This window comes from Anser anser (assembly GCF_964211835.1).
Source record: "Anser anser genome assembly, chromosome: 1".
NCBI classification, from domain to species: Eukaryota; Metazoa; Chordata; class Aves; order Anseriformes; family Anatidae; genus Anser; species Anser anser.
The window spans coordinates 189037888-189065778 of NC_139720.1; the positions used below are offsets into that span (position 1 = coordinate 189037888).

Sequence of the window (27891 nt, forward strand, 5' to 3'; positions counted from 1 at the left end):
AAAAAATAACAAAACAAAGTAAGCAAGCAAGCAAAGATGACCATTATGACCACTATCCTCATGGTGCCTAGGGCAGCTATCAGTGAATTTTGCAGCCCGTGTCTATGGGCCTATTTCTTGTGGTTTTCTTCTGCAATGTGTTAAAGAAGGAAGCCAGCAAAAAGAACAGAAATGAAAAGCGACACTTCTAGGGCATGCTATTAGAAGGGGGAAGTGAATTAAAAGTGAGAGAGAAGGGTGAGAGATGAAATAACCCACAGTATTTGGGTTAGCATAACCTTTCTACAGGGACACCCAGAATCATACTGCATTTAAACAAGAGGTCAACACGTATACTGAGGTGGAGTTGGTCTGAAGCAATATTTCCTTCACAGTGAACAAGCAGGAGGGAAGATGTATTTGAGAGGCTGCTCATTTTATCTACAGTAGGAGCAAAGATATCACCTATCTGAAAAGCCACCAGGAACAAACATCAATTCCAGAGAAACGAGTCACTTATAAACGTGCCTTGCAGCTATTACATAGGACTTTCCGCAATCACTGCCCTCTGGTAAAGGCGCAGACTGGCCATTGCAGCTGCTTTAAACATTACCACAACGCAGGGGAAAGGGAGGCACAGAAAGGTCAGAAAAAGGGGAGTAACTCAATGTGGGAGACAGCAGCGTATCACCTTCATAAAGCTGGTAAGAACCACACTTCTTTCAGATGAGATTTTACCTTACTGTATTGACATGGTATGCAAAGTTACAGGAGTCACAAAAACACTGTAGGGTATAGGCAAACGTATTGTGGAAATGGTATGGTAGCACTTCCATATGTTTGTATCTTTTAGAGCACAGGCATTTTGAGACAAAGACATTTCTGTGTTTTTTTGTTTTGTTTTGTTTTCATAGTAACTAATATATACAAACATATATACAAAATACTGTTGTTAATATGTATTTTTTAAAATCACTTCTACAATTCATTCCAATTCTGTGTCATTGCAGTACCCTCTGTACATGGATAAACTGCAAGTTTAGTTCCCAAACTCACAAACACTGTTGTGCCTTTTCAGATTTCTCCATAGGGTAAATGATTCCAGAAAGGGTGCTGGGAGTATACAGCTGAATTAAATTAAGCTGTATGAATTAATTAATTTATTCAATTCATTTACGGCTTTAAATTAATTTATCCAACTCATTTAAGGCACTTTAGTCAAAACAACAACTAAACTTTCTGAAGAGGTCTTAGGTATCAGCTTTAGCAAGATGCTAAAAGGAGTCAATGGACTACAACTGAAAAGCTGGGAATTATGTATTATTTGTCCATAGGAACAAATGGCATAAACTTTACTATGTTTTAAATAATTAAGTTCTTTTGTTTTTACACAGTTTTTATGCAGAGATGAAATAGCCCAATTTTGAAATGGTGATACTAGAATTAAGATATTTCAAAGTTTGTCAAGACCATTGAAAATGTCAAAACCAAACATCATAATGAATCAGAATGTCATTTAAAATTTATTTTTTGAAAAAGAACTAAAAAATATTCCTAATACAAGACAGAAATATGAAGCACTGTCAGAAGTGCAAGCACACAACTACCCCCCCCAACCCACACGCTGAAGAGGGGGAGGGCAACAAAAAAACTATGAGGTTATTTTATAATACAAGTTTGCAAGAAGACATAACATATACTAGCACATCTGAGTTCAAGTAGCATTCTTACCTGAAGTTCCTGGGTAGCAGATATAACAGATAGAAAAACAAATAGAAAGAATCTATGTAAAATTACTGTATTAAAGACATCATAGACAAACATTTACCTACAGTTATAACTAATGTTATCACAAAAACTTCAACTCTTCAGCCTATCTTTTAAGTTTGAAAATGTTCATTACTCATCTTCACATCTCTATGAAGTTTCAAAAAAGTATTTTTGATCTGGGGATGATAAAAGCATCACTGGCCTGCTTAAATCATTTTTTTTTTAAAGTCTATTTGTGTTCTTGCTAGTTTGAGTTTTCCAACATTGTTTTACTCATGTTTATGAATATATCAAATTCAGACCTGATTTCAATTGAGTCATTAGAGATATAGCTTCTTCTTCCAGGTTTGAATTTGGCTGAAGTATCTATTTCACTAAAATAGTAGTAAATCAGGTAGGACAAGACCTTGGAATGCAAGGTTTCAGATCCATGGCAATTTCAGAGCTGCATTATGTAAAAAATGATATTTTTAGTTATACTTCACATAAAACTTGAGCAGTTTAGTATCTCTTTCACAACCAGCTTAAGACAATCAATATATTGATTAATTCAGGCCTCAGTCTTGAAGTTATCCTCAAATCTTTGCAGGAGCACAGTCCATGAGGGTGAACTCTTTTGGATAGGAATTGTTCTGCACAATTATATGTAATACGTATATGCTTTTAACTGCTGAAGACAAAGAAGAAATTCCTAAATATCACTCACTGGACAAACAATTATTCTACGATAATTAGTCCCAATTCCTTTAAGTATTTTGAAAGTATTTAAGACAGAAACAATTGCAGCCAGTACATTTCTTTGACAAAGCAACCTGGCATTAATGTTCTGTTATTTGTCGTCGTTTGCAAAATAAAGCTCCTTCATAATGTATTTTCAACCACTGATGTCACCTGCTTTTTTATTTTATTTTGAACAAAGCAATGGACAACTGTGAGCCTAAATAACTATACTTTGACAGGAGATTCCTGACTTGGATAATAAGGGCTCCTGTGACAATCTCCTTCCTTCATTCATCCTTTCTCTTCATTGGAAAAAAAAAAGTTAAATTTAGATGTACTTGAGTTCACAGGTAAGGGGTCAGTTTACCTTAAATATTACTACTGTAATTCTACTAGGGGAAAAACTGATTATTTCTTCCTGTACACATGTTCTGATCAGGGTCAAGAGCGATGCCTAGGAGAATCCACTTATAAAACTTAGTCCAGTTTATGATAAGAGTATTGATTAAACCATCAGATTTGATGAGCATTTGCACTCATCAAAAGAGCTAACAATTTCTGAACGTTTAAATAGCAACAAAATTGTTAGACTTGTTTGGCACCCAAACAGAAAGAAGTGCTCCAAATTTGAAACAAGCAAAGTTAAAGAATGCAGCCCCCCCAAATTCTAGCATTTCTTCAACTTTTCCTTCATCAGTTTCAGCTAAAGATGAGCTGACCCGTCAAGACTTGATCTGGGCCCCCAGGCTTCTGCTCCTGCATGAAATCATGAAATCACTGACACCTAAGCAGAGAAGTTACCTCTCTCCAAGCATTAGTGATTTCATCAGCATTTCTAAGAGTAACAACAGCCTGAAGGCCTGAATTCATATTTTGTAGGTTACTCAGAAACCAACAGATTTGGAACAAATTACCTTTTTTTTTTTTAAATCTGCAAATATATTTTTATTAATAATTTAGACATTAAAAAATAGTATTTAAAATAAATTCACTTGAGAGTGAAGTCACTTAAAAGGTATTAGAACAGAGGCTTTATCTTCCAGTAACAGTTTCGCAGTGTTTCCTAAAGTTGATTCAGAAAGGAAGGGTGTGGTAGCCTGTTACTGTTATGCTACTGAAGTAAACACTAAGTGAACATTATAAATAATCTCAACTCAAAGTAAAGTTTATAGTTAAACAGTTAGTTTTCTGTTATAAGAAGAATACAGTCTGTAGTACAAAGAATAGCAAACTGTTTTAATAAAAGAGCTGTTTCAGAGAAAATATACTGTACCTCCCCATCTTCCAGCTCAACATCTAGGAAGTCAAAGTCCCTAAAGACTCTGAATTGTTGTTCACTGTTTGAATCATCCATGTTCTCCTGCTCCCTTGCTCCGTCTTCTGAGGACACCAAGCTTGTCTGGTGCTCAATCAGATCCAAGTCACCACAGGAAGAAAAAATCACCTACAATTCAAAGGAATTCTCTTGTAACAAGCTGTTCACTCCGGTTGTTTCTTCCTAAAAGCTGTAATTGGTTATTCGGAAGACTGTATTTCCAGTACACACCTAATTCCTTCACTGAGTATTTTTAGAACACTCTTTATTATTTATGTTGGACAGGTGCCTTCAGATTAAACTTGTACAAAGAAACAACTTCATACTGCAGGAACGCATCCAAGAATATTACAGCTACCTCCTAATGGCTGCAGATGGATGTTGCCTGGATGTTTGTATACATTTACAAGAACAAAATTCAGAGGATTTTGCAAAGCAAATATTGTCAAAGGGATGAGATAAGTTCATCAAAAAGCTTCTAGTTAAAAACGATGTTCAAAAATATGTCAAGATTAGAAAACACAACATGCTATAATTTTTCCTTTCTTACTAAAAATAATTATATATGCAATTTAGTTGTGAAGATGCAATGGCCTCCATCTTGCAGCTTAATAATACAAATGATATATAAATAATATTCAAAATAATTCAGAAATTTTCATTTCTCTGTAGAGAATATTTAATAATTATTTCTAGAACTTCCTACTCTGGATGATCTATTGCTTATTTCCTAGCACCAGACAATATTATTTTTTAAAGAGTACAGTTACAAGTAGTATCAAATAGAAAAATCAGATCCCACCTCAGTTTTAATTCTGTAATTTAATTTTGTACTCTATAAAGGCTTTAGATTGGTAATACCACAGATCATTACTCTCTACCCGCTGAGCTGTCATAAATAAAGCCTATAACATTACATCTGACACAGAAAAAAAGCATGTAGTTCTGTAAGTAAATAATCTTTAAGTGGGAGGGCCATTTACCCACCGGTCTATATGGTGAGAAATGCAGCATAGACCAGGGTAAATTAGAATGACTGTAATGTGACATTAAATTACACAAATCGGGTCAACAATACTGGGAAATAGTTCTTTACATTTAAAGTTTTGGGCACAACGAAATACAGAAAGGGTCAATACAAGGCTACTTACTGAAGGGTTTTTACTCAGCCCAACTTCCTGACCACACAGAGAAAGGACATGTACCAGCTTTTCCTTTGTCCTTTTCTAGAAAACAAGATGTTTCTCAAGTTAGCATTTTTTTTAAAGCACTCATTCTCCTGGTGGCTACAAACATACATTAACAATTTTTAATTAGAAGGAACCAGCCAAAGAATTAGTCATTCAGTGCTCACAGGGTTGTTTTCAGAGCAACTGTGCATACAAGTAAAAATAAAAATAGCAGTTAATTATTTTGGTGTTCATTATTTTAAAATTAGCCTATTAATTCTATTGAGCATAATAAGAAAACATTAGATCCTGTGGATCACTTCAAAAGGACAGTTCAGAACCTTAAAATTAAGCACATACATAATTATGTTTTGCAGAATTGGAGGCTGAGTCACTCCTGTATAATCTGCTACATATATAAAAAAAAAAAAAGAAAACAATAAATACAGTTATTCTTCGTGGTTTTATTTTAACTGGCAGCTAATGAAAAAATCAATAATGTAACCAAACATCTCTTTTAGGATAACTGTTTCCAGGAATTCTTTTTATTTATTTCCCAAGAAAACAACAGTTAGAAAACTGTACTTGCTGTCTATCTGCTCTCCTTGTTAACATCTGGACTCACTTGTTCGTTTTAGCTAAATGTGACACTGAGGTCTCAGATGCATTTCCTACAGGTTGAAATAAGGCTGTATTAGAAAACAAACACAGCAGTCCATTTCTGAACCTAAGAGAAAGATAATTCAGCACACACAATCAGATGCTTGTGCTGCCACTCCACAGCCAGTCTGGAGCCCAGTGTGCGGTAATTCAATTGCTCCAAGTGCAACTTGTAAATAAATCGTGTGCTATTTTAAAGAGTTTACCTGAGAGTACTGTGGTCTCTTCCAGCTCACAGGAACAAGGACATTGGAGTTAGATCCTGATGAGGTTGAAGAAGTGCTTCGGGTGACAGCCATTGCCCTAGGTTTACCATCTCGTCCAGAAGAACTTTGCAGCTCATCATACCGCCTCCCAATAATTGGAGTCTTAAATAGAGAGTAATTATTTACTAACACAATGCTCCTGGGTGAACTTACAATGGGGCCTGCTACTTAGGTTGCAGGAAAAGATTACTATGAAGATCACAAGCATGGCAGAAACAAGGGGGTCACAAATTTCACATCAATTTGTATGTACGTGACTTTCCATTGTGAAATCGCAGTGGCTATTACCATACCTAGCAGCGAGTGATTCTGTTCCCTAATAGATAACATTCAAAACAACTGACAAAATAGTTCATAACATAGGAAGTAGCCAAAACCACACACAACCCCAACAACAAAACCAGAAAGCAGAAAGCTTATGAAATTTATTTCAAATCCAGATTTCTTGCCCCCCGCTCCCCCTTTTCTTCCCCCATGTTTCTACATAGAATCATTGAGGTTGGAAAAGACCTGTACAATCACCTGGTCCAACTGTCCCCCTACCACCAATATCACCCACTAAACCATTTCCCTAGGTCACCCACTAAACCATTTCCCTAGGTCACCACGTCCAACCTTTCCTTAAACACCCCCAGGGACTGTGACTCCACCGTACATTAAACAACAAGAAAAAGCCCTTTGTAACAATAACACAAGATGCCTTTTTATGTTCCTATTTCCTTTTAACCCAAAGTCTCACTATTATCTCTATAAATTCCATAATACTGTGAGCAATCATGCAGGTACATAACTATAAACAGAGTGAGTTGCCCATTAAAGTCAACAGGACCATTCAGTTCTATAAAGTTAAAAGGTGTATAGGATTTGCAGGATAAACACTGCTGTAAAAGAGTTCAGTCAGAAGCCAGGCAGTACTGCCTTAAAGGACAGTGAACATTGGCATCCAAGTATAAAATGCTTGGGGGAGATATATTATACACATAGTGTATTTACATATTACAGTTGGTGTAATTGCAACATAGCTTTTCTACCAGGGACTTTTAAACAAAACCAAAAATTCCTTCAAAAAAAATAATAATAATCCAATGCAAATACAGAAAAAACCCTCCAGTGACTAAATATATCATTATATATATCCGCGTGGACTGAGAATTTAAGAGATTTTCCTTTTTACAGCTTTCCTTTCTTTCACAAGTTTTCTACTTTCTTAAGAAGCTACAACACGTTTTAAGAATAATCAAATGACAGAAGTAGGGTTTTAAGTAGCAGAATTACAAATAGTACCTCTGAAATATCAAAATGAAACTCTAAAGTCTTCCCCGGTAGCTCCTTGGAAGCACTGTTCCACACCCGATGTATTTCCATTTTTGAAAGATCACTGTGTTGATATGATGGTAAAACTAAACTGGCAGAACGAGAAACTACCAACTTCAGGATATTCAAGGCTTCTCTCCAGTGAATGCTCTAGAAATAATTATGTTTAATTAGCAAATTAAAGATTTATAAATTCAAAATTATTTACACTTTACGGACATTTTTTTGACACGTAATAAAAATGTGGAATGGGAACAATACTATTCTTTCTCTCTCTTGGCCAGTGCCAAGGTATATACTTCCAGAATAATTTCAACAGGATGGACCAACCCCCTTGCCTCAGGTTAGGGGACTAGCCTGCAAAGCAGGAGACCTGCCAATTTGGCAGACAAAGGATTTAAAATTTCCCACCTGAATGCCTTGATCATTGGGAATATAGGGGCCATTTCAGATTCCCCATCTGCTTAACAGAAAAACCGACTTGACACAGGCACTTTATAGCTGTGAATTCCTAGCAGAGATGTGTATTTACCACTTGCCAAGAGTTTGGTGCAGAAGTCTCTGAAGGTAAGTGCTTATACTCACTTACCTCTGAAGGTAGGTGCCTCATGCTAATAATTAAAAAGTGGTCTGCCTGGTATTAAGCTTGCTTCCTGAATCAGTATAGCCACAGCCTAACCCTTACTACACAATGAACACAGCTGAGCATCTTATCTGGAGACACAGAGCCTACTAGGCAGTAGGATGTTTATAAATTAGATATTATGGTGGATAGTCTCAGTCCTCCCTGCTAACCTTGTCCTAAATTCTTACAAAGAAAACAACTTATTAAATATTAAATTTTAATATAAAGAAGATATGGTATTTACCTGTACATATTTTTCAATAGTTTTTAGCACTTCCACATTAAACTGTTTTACAGGGATAGCTGACAGGTCCATATAACTGAGAAGACTGTAGATCATCTGCAAGAGGGACTGCTGCATGCTGGGAAGGCCCTTTTCTAGCAGCTGTTAAAAAGAAAGGTGGATATAATGAAATTTTGAGGCATTTCTCCTTAAGGAAAAAGCTACTAGTCTTATGAATACCATTTGTATGATTTATCTCTCTTCACCCACTGATTTTGCAATAACATTTTATAAGCATTTTACAAGCAATAATGATAAAAGTGTGAAATAAAAGTAGAGCTTTAAATTGGGAGCCAAATGCCAGTCTGTTTTGATAATGAAACATACATTTTTATATATGCCTGCCCTAACTTATCCAGAAAACAGATTCAGCAGTTAAGTAAAGCGGCAGGTAAGACTTACACTGTGACTGGGAAAACACACCCAATAAAAACGGGAGAATTTTTTTATTTCTACCTTTGCTGAAAGTCATGGAAAAAAAAGAAAACAAGTGAAGAAACAAAACTGCTACTATTCAGACATCAATATATATTCATCCAAATATACTTCGCTGCCAGTGCTCACTGGCTGTAACTGCCAAACATTTTCTGTTAAAGAGGAGGTGGAATCCCTGGGTTCTCTTACTGTAGATGCTAATACAAGGAATGGCTTGATCTAAATCCCGGAATTTTGGAACACCTGAATGTATATCCTGGACTACTACAATGTACCTTGGAAATGCAACGGTGCTCTAGCAGATACACGACAGTAATTCAGGAGGCATACAGACAGACACGCTATGTTTGCACATGTTTGAATTAGCTGAAAATTTCCTGGAAGGTAGCAAATTCTTTCATTGGTGACAGGTACTGTCCCTCCCCACAAGTTTCAGAGGTAGTCAAATGTTATTGCTGGAGTTTACCAGAAGCTCCAAGATTAGAATCTATCTTTCCATGCAGGTGAACAAAACATTCTTCTACCACTGGTTACTACAAGTATGAAGATCTAGAAAAAAATTACTTCTAAAAAAAAAAAAAGTACGGTGTCTTGTGTCATTAATCCTCCATTAGAGAAAAATGTCAGCTGTTACCGAAGTGGACACTAACAATTTACTAGATGCCCTCAGTAGCCCAAATGACAAGGCTTCTCGTTTTATTGAATGATAATACTTTGCGCCAGCTGAAATGAACTGCTCAGGTCGGGCAGACAATGTAATCCCACTAAGTATCTTCTGATTTCTTTAATTGGTAAAAAGGAGCAGGAATTAGTGATTCATAGAACAAAGAACACAAACTTCGCTATTAGCACAGTAGACAGAACTCACTATGATTTCCCTATTCCTCTGGAAAAAGACAGCAAGACATTTTAAATTAAATGTATTATATGGCAAGCAGTTCCAGTCCATGGATACTTTTACTGAGAGATAAGTGTGCTTAGCAATTGTTCTTCGAAGCAGAATTATAGTCTTTTTCTTGTGTTCCATTACAATCTTGAGTCTGTCCTTGTAAATAACTTTGTATTACCCAGCACATCAGCTGGTACAGCATTTAAGTATAGGAAGAAGGACAGGAGAAACTTGCTGGATGAGAGGAAGAAATTCTGTGTTCTCTGATAGAGGCTGTTGTATCATATAATCACTTTTGTAAAAGGAAAAGGAGTTCCTGGGAAATAGTGGGATTTTTGTCTCTACTGCTGTTTAGAAAGCTGTCCTAGGAACTTTATCTCTGAAAGCTTCTAATTTCCATTCCAGTTTGTATAGATTTGTTGTCAATAGAATCCTTTGGCTTAAACAGCTCTTGCCCCTTAAACTTTAAACATTTGTGGACTTTGACAGTTTTAATTTTCTCTAATTAGTGTATGTGTCTCTTGATAGTCCAAGTGTATATTTGAATACATCATGAATTTCTCATGAGAAGGAGCATTGCAATATAATGAAGAAACAACAACTTTAAAATGCATTTAGAACAATAAGAATTCTTTTGCTACCAGAAGTAACAAAACCAGCAGCACGATGAAGTTTAGATAACACATCATTTGGATCAGGGAGTTTGAGTACAAAGACCTTCCACTGCATTTAGAAAATGAAATCATAACTACTCTCAGTCTTTGACTTGGGTTCACACAAACTGTTTTGAAAATTTGTGGATTCCTCTCTTGGATATGGTAACTATCCAGGGCTTTTCTGGGTCTAGGGTTCCACAGCCTGTTAGCTAAGTTTGTCCCTTTCCTGAAGCAGCAGTTAACTCAGAACTTAAGTTGCCTGGGCTGTCTGCTGCTCATCGAAAGAGTTGCCTCCTTTGCCCTTCCAAATCTGGCAGCCGTTCTGGAAAACCCTTTTCATGGCCACAGCCAGCCAAACAAGATGGTTTCTTGTCCCTTGCTCCTCCACCAGACTGGCAGCTACCCTACACCCATACAAATACTCCCCAGACGTGACTCAGCACAGCTGCAGTCAATGTAAATACAGAGGAAGGAAGTTATGCCTACTGTGCTGTCATCCTGTGATGATGGTGTTATGTGAGGAATGTGCCTTAATTATGGTCAAAAACCTGCCCGACGTGCTGTTTGTATAGTAGCCTTGTGGCAACCTGCAACAAGGGGAAAGTGCAAACAAAGATTCTCTGTACACATGCGCCCATTTTGATGGGAGCAAGATCACGTTCAATGGCCTTTTCAGAGGTGTCAATAACTGTGCACACAGCACTGCAAGGAAACAGAGGGGCAGATGCTTTCCTAAGGCTGGGAAAGCAAAGGAGAAAGATTTTAACCCTCAATTTTTACAGCATTTTAAAATTAGAAATACAAGTTTGCCTATGAATAAAATGCTTGATTCCAGAGGAATCAGAGTTGTCTTGTTTGAAGAGCTAATAGTTCTTCAGAGTCTCTGAGCTTGAAAACAGACAGGAAAACCTCAAGGTCCTGTTTTGGTGTCTTACAGAACAGTCATGGCTTTCACCATCAGTCAAGATCTGACATGACTGTTACTTAGAGCCCCCACATGCAAACATGGTGAGGAATTGTGGCTTGTGGCAGCAGGGCCAAGCTTGCTCTGAAGTCTGAATGCGGATGCTCAGCCTGGCCTCTCAGGCTCTGAAAATGTGTGCATAGTCAGTATCAGAGACGCCTGCAGGTCTTAGATCCTTTGGCAGTGAGCCTGGCTATTAGAAGCATTACTTTCTTACAGCAATTGTTTCTTTCTGCTAAATTCTGTTCTTTACTTTTCATTAAAAATAACAGCTACACAGAGCTCCCTCTAATGTCCAACACTTCATCTCTTTGGGTCATTAGACAACAAAAGAGTTAAAACAGCAAAAATTCTTTGAAAACTTACCTCAGCCAAATACGTAACCATACTCAAAGTAATATCAGCAAATGCTTCATGAAGGTAACGGCAGACCACATTTACCCAGGTAGCACAGTCCCTTGTATAGCTGTGTGTTTTATAAAGGGTCATCACATGTGCAAGATTTGATAGCTTGGGGTTCTTTTCCTCCAAACAAACCTAATTAAATATAAATGTCAACACATGTTAAGAACAAAACAACTGCATTTTAAAGGTCTGTGGATGTACAAAACAGTAAATAATTTTGATACCTGTGCAATCCTTTCAGCTACATCTTTACAAAACTGGTTTGGGCTGTCAAAATGTTGAATTAAATGGGGCAGAAGACACAAAACATTCAGTGGAAACCCTAGAACAGGAAAATAAAGAACAAAATGGATATTCCTGATGTTAACAGCCACAGAGATCTTTAAGATGGTATTTTATGGGAGGTCACAGTTTCAATATTACATTACACAAAGACTCAGACTCTGTCAAATTGTTCACACCACTGGCCACACCACATCCTTCATAAAAGGGGCCTTAATTTGAAAATCCAGTCTATCAGTTAGGTACCAGTACTGTCATAAAACATGATCCCATTTCTACAAATAATACCACAGAAACAGGTATTTATTTACAGAGTAAAATATCTCACAAAAGTATATGCTTTATTCTTACTAGAGAGTATTTTTATCTTTTCCACTTAATGGGCTTACTGACAGTTTTAACTGGTGGCATTTTGATTACTGCTGCTAAAACACATAAAGAAATTCAGAGAGTATTGTTAAACAAACAACAGTTTTGGTCAGTCTGACACACACAGCTTCCATTGTTTCACACTGTTGAAGTTAGTAGTAATAGTACTGAATCAAAATTCTGATATAAGTAGTCAGATGAAACTTCTCAAATGGGTGCTTTTGAAGCTAGGAAATGGCTCCTGCACCAAGTGCCAGCCCCTGTCATCAGTGTAAAGGTTCTGATGAGCTGGGATTCAGCTCTTCTGCACCAACTTACAGCTGGCTCAAGTCGATGAACTACAGGCTGTTATGAGGAGCTGTAACAAAAGCTGCTCCAGTTCAAGTGGGAGCTGAGAGCTTAGAAATCAAGTAATGGTAACCAGACATAATCAGTTTTTTGGAAATAATCTGAACATACAAAAAATAATATTCTAACCATTCATGTCATTTGGTTTCACGTAATTAAATAAGTGGCCTAAGTTAGGAACAAAACTTCCTTAGGCTTCCTCTATACTTGGGGAAAAGAAGAAGATACCTCCAGATGGTACCTTCACAGCCCATGTGTGAATTGCCCAGCCAAAGTCTGGAACATATGCACCACATGGGTGCTTAGAGAAGAACGGGCTGTTCATTGCATTTGTCTCCTTACTCTGTGTCTAAGCTTGTTATGACTTAGTTGTGAGGCCTGCAGAATTGTCTTAACATCTGTGTTTCTGTCAGAAAGAAGAATAAAAATCTGGAATAGTACAGAAACTCTCTTCAAGAAATATAATTACAAAGTGGTCAAAAGCTCAACTAAATAATTTAAGATTTTAGAATGTTACCTTACTTCCTTATAACCCAGGCCTCTCTCCTCCTCACTCATTACTGTGCTATTGTAGTTACTCTAAAAAGCATACAGGAATTTTCAATACATACACTTCTAAGAAAAATTCCATGAAGCTCTAATTAAAAATCCCATGAAAATCCCATGAAGCTAATTTAAAATCAAATAATCTGTAATTCTGAAAATAATTCAATAGAAAAAGTGGCCAAAATTGGTTATAAAAATTGTCAGTATCTCTTTACACAGTTATTTTATCAGCACTCAGAAACTGTATATGCTGCTGAGCCCTAAAGGTGAAATGTTGAATAATACATGATCGCTCTCCTCCTAAACTTTTTTTTCAATAGATTCACCTTCCAGAAACATGTTATGTTGCTATGAAATTTTAAAAAGCAAACTAAATCCAAAGCAAGACTAGATTATTATATATTAAAAGACAAAGTGCCATTTTTGGTTTTATGCAAGTAGCCTAAAGAGGTCTGTCATCAAACGTCAAAGCAATAGAAACTGAAAAAATGAAAATATACTGGTTTTACCTATAGCTTGAGAGGAATCCACCATGGATATTCGAGACACTGGTGTCAGCAAACTGAAGAGCTGTAGTGTGAGATCGGTGGTAGTAAGGGAGGTGAATCCTTTCAGGAGTAGCTGCTGAAGTCCTGAGAAGTCTGCCCACTTCAACTGCCCCTGCAGCTTCTCTAACTTCTCCCGGTTTTCGGCTTTATCTAGTGGCAAATGAGCCAGAAGTTTATTCAGTAACCTCAATGCCATCAGATACTCAAACTCAAAGTCAGATTCCATCAAAGCCACAGCAACCCAGAAGATTGTGGCCAGTAGGTTGGTTGGATTGTTAATATGGGATGGGTCAGTGAGACTGTCCTTTAGAGAAGATGAACTTCTGGTTTTAGAGGAGAGGCCTTGTTGTGTGCATGCCTGGATTCTGTCTAGCGTTGCACTGCGGGGTGGATCTGAGCACTTGTCCACATCTCCAAACTTTTTGGGTACAGAGAAGCTCCTCTGGTGCCGGCTTCGTTCAGCAGTGGCAGTGTTACCGCTTGCAGGATTTACATTCAGCTGTCCCGTGCTCTTCCGGTTTGCCGTCAGCTTGGTGCTTGATGTTAAATCTGGTGAAGATGAACTGAACCCAAAACACAGAGCATATATTGTAATGTCTGAATTCACTGCTTGAAACTTGTACATATTGGATGCAAGTCAGGTACTTATCAAAATGTAAATATTTAAACAGGAAAAGTAAAACATCAAACTGTCTAATGCCTCCAGTCTTTTTTATTCCAGAAGTGCCCACAGACATGACTGAAGTGAGGTTCCTGTGGTGCTGCACCAAACCATAGCAGGACAGCCTACAGTCTCGGTAGGTATGAATGACAAGGGGATAGGAGAGACAGAGCTGTGAAGTGACTTGTGGAAGTGCCGGTATGAAATGGCAGTGTTGTACTTAAAAATGCCCTCATCAGTGGAGAAACCTGAACAGCATGTAGATAAAATGTACAATGGTTTACGGACCTATGTGAAGAACTGTGGGAATTAAAAACAGTGTACCTTAAGCAGAATGACAAATAAGCTACTTTACCTTCAAGAGACCTGTCCTGTGGTTGCCTACACTTCCTTTGCTAGTAGAGGTCCTTCAGAAACCTTGTCGTCATTGCATTCCCCTGCCTGAATCCTAGTATCTCTTTAAGATAGTTTATAGAAAGCAGAGGATTTTCAATTCTAATGATTTATGCCTAATGGGATAGTCTAGACAATCGCTATCAATTATCTGTACAGATGAACCATCTGTGTTGATACATAAAAGGGAAATTTGGGCTGGAGAACAGCTAATTCCTGACTCTCTGTCCCTATTCCCAACTCATAATACTGTAGGTCTGTACTGTTTATAATTTTTGAGGAGGATTTTATGGAATCAGTAGTGTTAAGGTAAAGAATATTGGTTTTTATCCTGTGTGTAAAGCTTGGTAGCTTACAGTAACTTTTCTAAACACATTCCCCATTATGTTCTTGCTATTAGGAGTTGGATAGACATTCAATTTCCTCTCAGTAGTGTCAACAGCTGTGTTATGGAAGGAGTCTGAAATTTCCCGTCGTGTAATAGTCTACTTTAAGGCCAAGGGTCTCATAAAGATGGTCTAGACCTCTGGCAAAATCCGTAAGTTATCTACATATGGGAAAAAATTCACTCTAGTTTTACTGACAACAACCCATGATCATTTACTTGTTGAGGAGTACTTCATTTGAGAACAAAAGGATGTATGAAATCTGTATTCTAAAACACCATTTTTTTGTAGATATGTTTTCAAGGATACAGTACAAAAACACAAAGTACGAAAAAGACAGTATTTTTCAAATATATTTAAATAAATTATATCCAAGTGGTAACATGGCAGAATTTACAACGCATTGGAAGGTTCCATTAGTTATATCAACATTATTTCAACTATTGCAAAATTTGGCAGACATATGCTCTTAGTCTAGTTCTATGTAGGTTACAAATGATCCCAATCATATCAAATCATTTTATGCTGTCAGATTACAGAACGGCACTTAGTATTATGAAAATTTGAAAAAAAAGATATAGTAAGGGAAACAGGCTCTTACCGAGATAACACCGTCAAAAGATCACTGTTCTTCAAACAATCAGACAGATTATCCACTGCAGCTTCCAAAGTAAGTAGTGCTTCCATTACATACCCCTGTCAATGCATGAGGTTAGCCATTTCAACAAAGATACTCAAAATAGTGAATATTCAAAAATATACATCTCATAAAAGAAACAAAGTCATCTACTGAAAATAATTTCTCCTGAAACTAGAACAACATTCACACTAGTGCCATTATCCTGAACATTAGAAGTCACTACAAGTGTTTTATTTTCTGCCTCTGAATGATCTATGAAGGCATGCAAGAAGAGCACGTCTCATCAGGGGACTGGTAATGGCATACAGAACCTCTGACTTGCAGGTCACTGATTTAAATTCTGCACAAGCTATTGTGACAGAATATTACTGTCATCTTGTGGCAGTTTCATTACCTAGTTAAAATATGGAAGTGATGTCAGTCTATTTCTTATTAAGAGCTAGTAGTTCTCTTTATTTAAGCCGTGAATCTCTTAATAGGCTCTGAACAGTTTGTTCAGCTAAAGTGAATGAAAATCTCAGTTCACTGAGAGAGGACTAGGTCAAGTTAGGTTAGTGTAAGTTTTGTATTGTTATGGATGGTGTGGATTTCTTTATTCTAAAATATGTAATCATTTGAAAAATGAGGTGGTGTCTACTCCATGTTGTTAGATTACATTAGCAGATAGAATGATGGGCTTCTTAAACACAAATTAATGATATGAAAAGGGAAAAGATGATCATAATGAAGATATAATTTTCAGTAACAATTACTAGAGGCCTTCTAGGTGTTCTCTATAGTACTATCTAAGATTTGAACAGCCTGAGACAGGCTTTTATAAGGTACATACAGGTTCGGTGAATTCAGAGGTACCCTTTTTTAAGGCCACATTCTACCTCGCATCACTTGACTCCAGAACTCCTTGTTAAAACCATAGCTTTAAATTAAATATACCTTAAATCAACAGTACTACAAAGCATTATGTACACATATATACCTGAATCTCATCTCCATGCTCTCCAATAACTTCCACCAATCTTGACAGGAGGTCAGACAATGCATGTGCAGAAAGGGGCTGCTTTAGGGCCCTGAATATCTGGAAAGAGCGACCTGCATAGTGTCTTGAAGAGCTTGAAAGAGCTGTTTGTAAAGCAACTTCACTCAGATGCTGCTCCAAATGAAAACCTAAGCAAAAGAATAGTATGTCATTCTTTTTTTATTATTATTTTTATTTTATTATTATAGACCTTACTGTGGATCATGTACAGACTGAAACAACACAATGGGGAGGGCATGCACTGTAGTGCATCTTGCAAACCCTGTAAGAAATGGGGATGCAGAAAAGTCTTGTTTGGGAAGAGTTTCCCAATTTTTACATTTATTTCACACAGAATGTAAGAAAATAAACTGTGCAAAACCGAAATTCTGAGTCTGGAAAGGTCTGTTTTGTTCAGCAAAAAATTAAATTCTTCATCTGATTTCAAGTTTTTTACAATTCTTGGACAAATTTTGAAGTCACACACTATTCTTACTGGCGGCAACGCAGTAACTTATAAACACTCCCAGACCCTAAGCCAAGCTGAATTAGAAGTCTTCCTAGTAGCTTCAGTAGACTTTGGATAAGATCTTAAATATAAATACTGATTCTCCAGTCTGCTTTGATCTTGGAAGATTGTTAATTAGAGTCTGTGTCAGTATTCAAAACATGTTTGGTATATTTCCTATGTTCTAAAAGCATAATAAATTAAAACTAAAATTTAATTGCCAAAAGCAATTAACAAAAGTACATTTACTTAGTAACTGCAATTTATTTCACCAACAGGCCATAGAGGAGTTTTTAACTGCTAAACAATCAATCAAAAAGCTTTCCAACAACAACTTTGAAGGAATGCTTGATTTAACATTCAGCTGTAGTCCAATCTAACATGATTTTTTTAAAGCAATTATTTCATGTCATTCAACCTTCTTAAGACATACAATACACTGTGTTTCTGCATAAGCAGATCTACTAAATCAGAGTGATAAACATTCAGTGTGACCTTGAAAGAATATTCTTTTGTTATTGAAGCAAAAAAAAATAATTACTACCTGACTTGGAATCTTTAAATACAGATACAACATGACGCAGAAAATTAGTAAGCTGCTCAGCGCTCTTGGTGTTCTGATTTTTAGGTGTGATATCTTCATGGCACCACAGTGGACCAAATGCCCTTAAAGAAATACGTAACAAAGTACAAAATTGCTTTATCTGAAATAAATATAATCAGTTAAAACATGCAAACTGTAAATGCAATTACATATTTCCAGGGCCACAGCCTGGAAAACATGCAACCAAAGAGAATTTTATGATCAAGATAAAGTAAATAAGTATTCCTATGCTGTATTTTACAAAACCTCTCACTTAAATTATACATCCCATTTGCAAAAACAAATCCCTGGTTTTAAATTTGATATTGTGTCTAGGATCTGCCAGCTGTAGTCAGTAGTTAATATTAGTTTCACCATGGCCTTTCACTATGCCCTGTGTACCTCCTGTCTACTTGTATGATAATAAAACTCTTTTTCTATTAGCTTACTGTTGAACATAATACTATCAGTAAATTAAACATTTTATTGCTATCAGGCAAGATTTTTTCTCATGTTCCTGACACTGTAATGTCTTGAAATTCCTACCTACTACTATAGGTATCAACAAAAGAGGAATGGGAGTCTGTAATTACTATAAAATCTCTGACATTTTCCTTTGAGTCTTTTAAGTTGCTACAGATAATTGAAGAGAAGTCTTGAAACCATGCATTTTGAGTACAAACGTAACCTCTACTTGTCTCCATTACCTGGTTGTCAGAAACTCAATTAACTTGTTTGCTTTCTCATCTGTTTCAGCAGTGGTATCCATGTCCTCAACCTCTTGTGTAATCTGTGGGAGATTTCCACTGCTGCCTCCCAGACTGATACTGGAGGAGGTGGAGCTGGAGCTCAGGCCGGAGTCTGGCACCGGGGACGACTGGTATTCCCGCAGAAAGTCAAAGCCACCTGCCAGCAGAAAGGGAGGAGATAAAGACGGAATGTGCTGATGGGCCAGTGTTAGAGATGAATGTGTCCACCAGGAAGCTCTCTTCAAAGAGTCAGCAGCAGAAACCTTCTACTGGGAACCACAGGAGAAACCTGCAGAATGCAACAGCCCTCAAACACCAACGGGAGTGAAAATGGTAGTGTTTTTAAATGTGCAGAATGCAATGTGAAATGAAGAACATCATAGTCAAGACAGATTTTTTTTTTGGCTAATGGGACACAGAAAAGCCCTCTGTAAGATGGACTTTTTAGGACAAAGATGCTGTCCTTAATTTTACAAATGCAATGGAAACCAAGACACAACGCTTAAGGCCTCTGTTCAACACCTTTAACTGTAAACACTGAGCTGCTCTTATTAAATTTTCATCATTAAGGTTAAACAACTGAGTAAGAGTTCTGCTGGATCAAAAATTTGCCATTCAACTTCAGAGCTGGATTTAGATACTAAGACCTGTTTTCTTAAGGTTAGATTGCTAGTCATCTTAGGCCATATGTACAGAAAAATTGGCCTTGTGAGAAGACAGGGAGCAGAAGGGGTTATTTGTTGCAGGTTAGGAGTCAGTCTCCTAATTTCGTTGCCTGGCAGTATGTGGAATGAACCTGAGCTGAAGTATTTTATTTAGGATTCTTCACTATAGCTATTCACTCACACTTTGACTCTTTAAATTAGCTGATCAAAAAAGAATACAAATACAACGTGTTGACATCTTTTTGGACTCAAGAGGCCAAGACACAGAGTACCAATTATGCTTTCGGAGATAGGAATAAAAAGAGTGTTTCATTTTGGCAGAAAAACAGTAACATCTTATTAGTGAATTTTATTCTGTATTAAATAATTCATGGACATGTGTTGGAAAAGAGATGCACACAAGTCAGAAGGGAAATTCATGTGTGAGGTAATTTTGCAGACTTTATTCAGACTGAAATCTAAAAAGGCCAAATTAATTTATTAATTTTAAATATGTATACTGAATTCTCTTTTCTCATTATTTTAAAACCAAATTTTTGTAACCCATAAAAGAATAATAATGTTATCAATATTCTATATAAATCCAAACTATTTATTACTTTTGGCTGTATTCCTAAAGAACAATGAAAATGCCACTAACTTGATAATCTTTGTTTTTCATTTGTCACTGTGCTGTAAAGTTCCTCACCCTCTCCCAGACAACTAAGCCTGCCTCCATAACTCTACACTGGTCCTGTGATTCCTTCAAATCTCAACAGTAAACTTGCTTTTAATAACACTATATGGCAACAGTAAATCTAGCTGGCTGCTTTCAAGTAACTGCTCCCAACTAATCCCTTAAAACCAGGTAAATTGCTAGAAGTTAACAGAACATCCATCTCAGCAGAGATCTGAAGTAAGCCTCATAAAGCAGAAACAGATTTCAGGACAGAAAATAAGTGCATCTGTGGTATAAAGGAGGGTATAAAACACGTAAAATTTAATGTAGGAATATAATATCTGAGCTGCATATTTCTGCTGCTCTTCCAGTATTGGAATTATTTATTATTTTTTTTTTTCTTCTTTTTTTGAAGGTTGAGGACTGATTGCCCTCATTTAAAGCAGTCCTTACTCCCTGTGGAGGAAGTTAGGAAGTTAATAGCCATATTGATGTTTAAAATTCTGCATTATATATCTTGCCTTACAGCAGATAGCTTTCTCATTATCAGAAGTTATCTAATAATTATTTGGGTGCACCTCTAGGATAGTTTTCATGGAATTAATATTTATAGTAACTCTTTGGATTTGCCACTTTACGACTTTAATTTATCAAAACAGTTAATATTTTAGGAAAGTAACCTTGACATTCTACTTTGAAAAAGCTCTCAGTACAATGCAATGTTCTCTTCTTGTGCTTTATTACCTGTATAAAGATATTCAGGTAAGTATGCTGGTTGTACTGTCAGAGTCTTGGTCTCATTCATCTCTCTGGTCTGAAGAAGCACTGATGCAATGGCTTGGTAGTTGCTATTGCAAGATAATGCAATCAGAAGATGAAGCAGTAACTTTTTACTGTGTTCAAAGACCTCAGGGCGGTAATGGTCAAGACCTAAAAGAAAAGGTTACAGCAATCTCTGAATATGAAGCAATAATAAACAAGTTCACATTCCAGAGATAGCAAAAATTCCAAGGCAGTTCATGGCAACAGTGCAAACAAACAAAAGATGCAGTATTTCCGGACACAGTTACTAGTGTTTTTACTTCAAATGCTTGTGTGTATTTAGTTTCCAGGCTGAGGTCCCACACAGGAGGTTCAAAACAATGTGTGGCAATATACCTTTATGCATCCTGTCTCACTGAAGCATTAATTTGCCAGGGCTGGAAAACCTCAGAAGATAAGAGATTCTTGGTGGTGGATGTATCTACCTTGCTTAACTCAGTATCTGGCTTTCCTGGACAGACATCAGTTTTAAAACTTGTGCAAACTGTATGAGGTAGATACTGATTTATAAAGAAAGGAACTGACAGACAAAATCCCTTGAAAAAGAACTTCAGCTACCAGAAAGACAGCATGAGAAATGAGCCACTACCTCAGGCTGCAGAACAGTAACGGAAGATATAGCACCAAAAGACCCTGATCAGTTTAGCGCTAATGCTGTTTGTTTGTGTACTCCCAGATTTTAACACAACCTGAATAAATCCCAAGTTACCAACATAAAGGAAACAGATTTTCATAAAATAAATATCACTGTGTGATAATAAGCTTTTTTCAATTCTCTTTCAGTATCTTTCAGGACATTTATAAATACTTCCTTGTGTTTAGGTGTTGGAAATTTGAATTGTTTTCTTCTTCAGTTCCTCTCTTCTTAGGATATACTCTTTAAAAAGCAGCCCCTTCTTCACTCAAAGGGGCGGCAGCCAACAGGTCTGTCAAATCACGGGTTTTCTTGCCTAGCCTGCAAAAATGCATCTCCTCATGGTGCCATGCTTGAGGTGTGCGTCTTTGGCTTCTATCATCAGGTCTTTGAATACCCTGTGATTCCCAGTTTGATCCATCTGCCCACAGCCTTCTCCAAAAGAAGCACCACCAATGGGTCTGTCCCTTTTCCTGCTTCTTGAGTTCCCTGCTCCTGTTCTCCTTTTCCCATTTCCTTCCACCTCCAGGATCCCATCCTACCCTGTTTTAACATACACTTTCAGGAGTGAAAAAGATGTAACAAGTTTATTTAGTTGGAGATGAGTTCTGTATTGGCACTTGTGGCTGAAATCCAGTTAACCCCTAGTATCATATTCAAGTATTGACATAGATATGTTAACTTTGAAGTGAGATGGACAGTTCAGTCTTTGTGCTTCTCCAGCACTGGCCCCTTCTCTAACTTGGAAGAGTGTCCAAGAGGGTAAACTTCTGTCACGTGGGCAGGTTTCCACAGGAAAGTAGTCTTACTGATCAACTCATCTCACAATGGTTGCAAAAGAGTTTTTAAACAGCGGTGCTTTTCTGATGTAGCACTACTGATGTAGGCAGGTTCACACCAGCAGTCTGCTGCTGCTTCACTGTCAGCACTACACACCATCCAATAGCCTATTAAACAAGCATGCATACTGCAAAACTATTTCACTACAGTACTGTCCCACTCCTTCTGATATACAGAAGGATACAGGCTCCCCACCTAGCCACCATATTATTTCCAGTTTTGTTTTCAGTCAGATGCACCTGCACAATCTCATTCCAACTAGACAGAACTACTTATTTTTCAGTCACTATCATACCTGTGACTAACATGTTTAGTATAACTTCCTTACACCATTACAACAGAGCTCTTCTACAAAATATAGAAACTTTCCAAAGGAGGTACAACAGCTCTTGAGAAACTGAACTTGAAGCCCGGAGGCTATGATGTCATTTTAGCTATCGCTTTGCTTTTGCATTTAACTTTAATCCCACATTTGAGAACTGGAAGCTCATAGCCAAAGGACTTTCTTTAACGGTATTCACAAATTTCTACTTGTTTCTTATGAAATACTGCAATGTTGAAACATTATTGCACAAGCAAATCAGTAAAGACATTTTTATAATGGATTACTAATATCACAACTGTGTTTCTGCATATGTTTATTTGCATGGCTCCCTGATGGCTCCTTACAGCTGTTTTAACTGAAGTAGCCACCCTGCTGCGTACTATTCCTGTCCTAAGTTGTTCATTTTTTCTTCTGAGAATTTCTAACTGTAAATGCCAGTTACAGTAACTTGTTATAAATCATAATAAAGAGGTTGTGTAATCAGTTGATGGTTATTGATTTGATACATACAGTTAGCTATTTCTCATTCAGCTCCCCCTTACACTTGAAAAGTTAACACCAACATAAAAAGTAGTAAAAAAAAATGGTATGGGCAGCCACAAAAGGAAATTGAACTTTTAATTGAAGAATACATGTGTAATCTCTTATTGAAACCAACCCTGGAAGCCCTTTCCAGCACGCTCAGAGCCATTGCTCGTAGAGGCTTTATAATGCTAAATACTCCTGTGTGCTAAAAAATTATGCCATGCAGTTTTCATAATATTAAGAGCTAGGATAAGGAACATACCACCTCCAGTTGAGTTGTTACGATAAGGAACAGACATAGCAGTGGGGAAACAGGAGTGCCTCTAAGCTCAGAAAACTTATGTAATGGAAAACACTGATGATGAAGTAATCCATTAACAGTGAAATTAATGAAGCTTATTTTCCAGTGATCCATGTCCTACCCTCACTATCTCCGCAGTACATTAATGTTGGCTCTCTTACATAATATTTTTGCAAAGGCAAGAGATGGCATTTGTGTGTGTAGTCCACGTGTAAAACATATACACACTGGCCAGCTGCCCATCACAAACAAGAACGTATAAAGGATGAGTTTCATCTGCCTTACTCCTAGGTGGGCCCTACATTTATTATAGATGTTTTAGGAAGTCAGTCATCTTCAAACTTCTACCCATCTCTCAAATTTGAGTGAAATTGGCCAAAATATTCACAAGCTTCAAAGTTTTGAGGCTGACAAACTGTAATTGCCTCAGGCCTTTTTCTTTTTAGGAAATCATAATAAAGAAATCATCATAAGAAACAAAACTCCACAGCTTCATCAAAACTAAAATAAAAGGACTGGAGTACATTTATACTTTTTTTGTTCTGCTGGTCTTACCCAAAAAGAGAGCATGTAGCAACAACGGGAGGTGAAGGGCCCAGTCTTCTCTTACGCTGTGGTCCACTACCATCTCAGTCATGAAGATGACAGCAATATTGCACCTGGAAATTGAATCACAGGGTCAGTTTGAAACCCCTTGGAGGCGAGAAAAGAGCAAGATGCCAACTATTATTTCGTAAGAAATAAACAATCTCAACATTCTCAAATGTGTAGCATTTGTCAATATGATTAATGTTGAAGTACCTTAGTTACAGTATTAAGCAGGTAAGTACCCATTACTGAAAAGAACACTGTTAATGTCAATACAAATTATGTAAAAGAGGAATTTCAGAATATGCATAGCCTCATTAGAATAAAAAATAAAGGGGAAAAATGTGGTATGAATAACAGCCACAGAAGCTTGAGAAAGACAAATTTTCCTCTTCTGTTTTGTCTTGATGTCCTACATTGTAAACAGACATTCTGGTACAAATTTGGTAGAATTGCAAGCCTTCACTGCATTTTGATTTTAACACAGGGATCAGCAGGAATCAGTACAGGAAAACAGCAGAAAACTGAAGAGTGATTTTCAGATGTTCTGAGTGGTGTGAAAGTTTGATTTGGTGTTGGCCAAGCAGTAAGAAGAAGCACCTTGCTGTCTGAAATACCAGAATGAGAAACTGCTCACCTATGAAGGGGTCCACGGGGTGTGATAGTTTCTGGGAGGTAGTCCACAAGCGGTGCCCAACATCCTCCATTGTATGGCATAGGCAGGGGATGAGGCTGTTTGGTTTCAACTATATTCAGTAACCAGCTTGTGTATGGAGAAACAGGATCATCTGCATAGAAAAGTTTTAAATCAAGTCTGGTTACCCATTTTGAAGAAATAATAAAATAAAGTTTACACTAATGCATCAGCTCAGCTGTTTGGAATAACGTGATAAGAAGACATTAGGTTTGCAAATTCCTGTGTTCAATAACAAGTGAAGCATTTTTAATCGCTGTTTCACACTGCTGGAAATTAAACAGATTCCACGCAGACAGCACTGAATTGTAGAAGCTGCAGCTGAATTCCCGCTGTCACTTAGTAGCTTTGGATCCAGATCACACAACAACAAGCAACAGACTTTCTCTTCAAAAATGGGAGGAAAGTTCAGCCAACGAAGCTGTTGTTGGAAGCGATCTGCTGCAAGGAGCTGTGTACCAGTGACTTATTCTTGCAGCTCCTGACCAGTACCCTGCTGAGCTATGCTACAAAGGCAGAAATTAAATGTCTTGAATTAGGAGGGACACAAGGAATGTGAAAAACATCTTCAGTATGGTAATTTTCTTTCAGTAGGGATGAATTATCTATTGAATTTCTCAAATATATATTTAACTTTGCCTCAGCAGGACAACTGCTGTACGTATGATTCTGTAAATAAGCAGTAGATTTTTTTTTCCACCTGCTTATCTGTCATAACATGGGTCCAGTAAGTTATTTCCATCACTTTCTGTCTTTTCTCAGCTGCATATCTGTGTTCATCTCTCCTGCATTTTATTCCCTTTCATTCTTCATGATTTTCCCATTGGTCATTTTTTATTTCTCATGTCTGGCAGTCCGCGATACATGGCCATGGAAAGTATCCTTACCGGGCCTATTCTTGACATACACCTAAGCACTATCCTTTGTGAATTTGCAGTGAGAGCATTATTTTTTTGTTTGTTTTGTTTTGTTCCTACCCTTCTGCATTTCATGTAGGTTTGTAACTCTCACCATTCTCCTCAGCCTTTATTTTACGGCATGTACCTGGTGCTTGTTGGCTTTGCCACAGAACACAACACTGTTCCGATGTCTAGAGAAGTATCAGAACCAGCTTTTTCCTTTAACCATCACTAGGTGGTTTTGACAAAATGTCTTCAGCTTTCCAGATCTTCAGGAACCCTTCAGTACAGTAGCTACCTCTGCAATTGGTACTAAAACGCCAACTTTATCATTTCCACTCTTTGGTGTTAGTCTTTCAAGGAATGCTTTAGTTCTTCAGGATCTAGACTGCTGCTTGTTTCTCTTGTCTTCTGGGGGACTATTTATTGGTTATTGATAAAGCAAAATAAAGTGACCTAATAAAGTAGCGAAGTATAACAAGTGCACATTTTATCTTCTGAGGATTAAACAGATAATGTTTGCCAAATGCTTTTCACATAAAAAGCACCGTAGCAGTTTAAGTGTTTCACATAAAACTGCTTCATAAAGTCTACACTAAGACCTAGTTTCTCACTTACGTTTTCATGGGTTTAAGTAAGGACTGAGAAGAAAAAAAGAAGTACTTTGCACCTTAACATACAATCTTTGACTGAACAAGAAGGTTTCTGTGCTGAAGAGTTACGTTTCCTATTTATACCCTCAGCAATGCCTGTATGTTCAAGTAGGCTGGAGAGAAGACATAAGCCATACCACCAACTCCTTAGCTGCCTGGGCTGCCTGCCAGAGGGTGCAAGATGCACTCTCTTAATGGAGGTTGCATAATTTATATTCCAGCATGATAAATGACATAAGAATTACCCTTTTTATTCAGATATCTATATAAATGTCAGTAGTTAAGTAAAATGAATTTTATTTTTCATGTAGGTATTCATATATCTGTGAAAGGAATCCCTGTAAGAAGCAAACCTTGCATAAATATTCACAGTACTATAAAGTTTGCAGGTACAGCCAGGAAAAAAAACATTTGCGCAGCAGTTGAAGGAGACATTCCAAAAGACCAAGAGAAAATTTCAGCATTTAAAAAAAATTTATTACCCAAACCCTCATCAAAATCAGCTACTTGTGAAGAATGTTCTGATATAAACATTGTTCTGTTTTGAAAGATTGCTGATGCAGATCAGCTTAGCACTGGTGGTCCAGTTAACATCTGCTGAGGAATTTTTAGTAGCTGCAGCACTAGAAAGCCATTAGATGAACAAGAGAACTGTAGTAAAAGACACTGAGTTTAATATGTTGAGCACTTTTTGGGGTATACAAATACTGCAGGATGCATGTATACAGTATTTTGTAAATATTTTACTTCATTATTATGAAAAATAGTTATGGATAAAGATAAAATCAGCCTATATTTTTGCATTTGAAAGTATTAACCATGATTTGCAGAAAAACATTGCCAAAAAATATTTGGCTGGAAGAATACACAAGATCTTGACTTTCTGTGTCAAAATGCTGTCCCAAACTGGTGTCCTTCACACCAAGGAAAGACTTTATGGCCTCTATATTATTTCACCTAGCTTTATTAAGCCAGAGATGAAAGTCTATAAAAAAGTCTTGCCTTTTTTACATTTGGTTAGGGCTTATCAAACTCTGTAGATTTGCTTCCTTATGATTCACTCCAGAAATTAATTTAGGCCAATCCAACTACCAAAATTTACACTGTAATTGAACAGTTGATGGAAATATCTTGGTTTCCTTTGGAATCTCTGCTCAGCTTCAAGGGTCCATTTATAGTCTGTTCAGCAGAAACAACAACTGTGCTCAGGAGCCCTATTTCATTCTCCCCTCTATCACAGTTTTACATAATGCAGCCAGCAATTGGATGCAGATAGCAGAGAAAAGTAAAGAAGAGATAAGGCCTCATTTTTGGAAAGTCCTAAATCATTTTGTCATGTTCATATAATAGCACTTGTTTTGGAAGGAAATACTGGTGAAGGGCACAATTCAAAGTACTCGCTGTAATGCTCTTGGATGTCTTTCACCTTGCTATGCGTGATTCAATGTGTTACTGTCTGGAGGATTCTCTTCTGCTGCCTTCAGTTCCCTTGCCTTTAAGTAGGTTTGACTGAGCCCATGGTTAAACAAAGGAAATAAATGAGGTATGAAGGTAAAATAGGGACACTCCCTACATGGTGATGCTACATTGCTGTTTACACAGAAGTTAAACAGAGAGCCTCCCCCACTCAAAAGAATGTTTTCCTCTCCCACCAAATACCAGAAATTTCATCAAATTGAAGAATAGAACTTACTTTTGTCATCATCATAAGATCCTCCAGAGCTATTACTGTACCTTGATTCTAGTCGAGTATGTGCTCTGATTACATTACTGAACCTTCAAATACAAGAAAAATCTTTATTAAAAAAT

General features: G+C 37.1%; 1 protein-coding gene across 9 annotated transcripts in view; it reads right to left on the minus strand.

The window, feature by feature from the left end:
* Positions 1 to 27891, minus strand: part of FRY (FRY microtubule binding protein) — a 238220-nt gene that overhangs the window by 28682 nt on the left and 181647 nt on the right. For all 9 annotated transcript variants that reach the window (XM_083810257.1, XM_083810250.1, XM_083810253.1 and 6 more), the window contains 16 exons: positions 27776 to 27858; positions 24474 to 24624; positions 23804 to 23907; positions 20546 to 20731; positions 18437 to 18635; positions 17691 to 17812; positions 16600 to 16787; positions 15585 to 15679; positions 13505 to 14106; positions 11675 to 11772; positions 11412 to 11582; positions 8063 to 8203; positions 7164 to 7343; positions 5820 to 5981; positions 4936 to 5010; positions 3743 to 3913 (listed from right to left, as the gene is read on the minus strand). In XM_083810257.1, the coding sequence (XP_083666383.1) occupies positions 3743 to 3913; positions 4936 to 5010; positions 5820 to 5981; positions 7164 to 7343; positions 8063 to 8203; positions 11412 to 11582; positions 11675 to 11772; positions 13505 to 14106; positions 15585 to 15679; positions 16600 to 16787; positions 17691 to 17812; positions 18437 to 18635; positions 20546 to 20731; positions 23804 to 23907; positions 24474 to 24624; positions 27776 to 27858 (2728 nt within the window). The remainder of the gene's footprint in view (positions 1 to 3742; positions 3914 to 4935; positions 5011 to 5819; positions 5982 to 7163; positions 7344 to 8062; positions 8204 to 11411; positions 11583 to 11674; positions 11773 to 13504; positions 14107 to 15584; positions 15680 to 16599; positions 16788 to 17690; positions 17813 to 18436; positions 18636 to 20545; positions 20732 to 23803; positions 23908 to 24473; positions 24625 to 27775; positions 27859 to 27891) is intronic.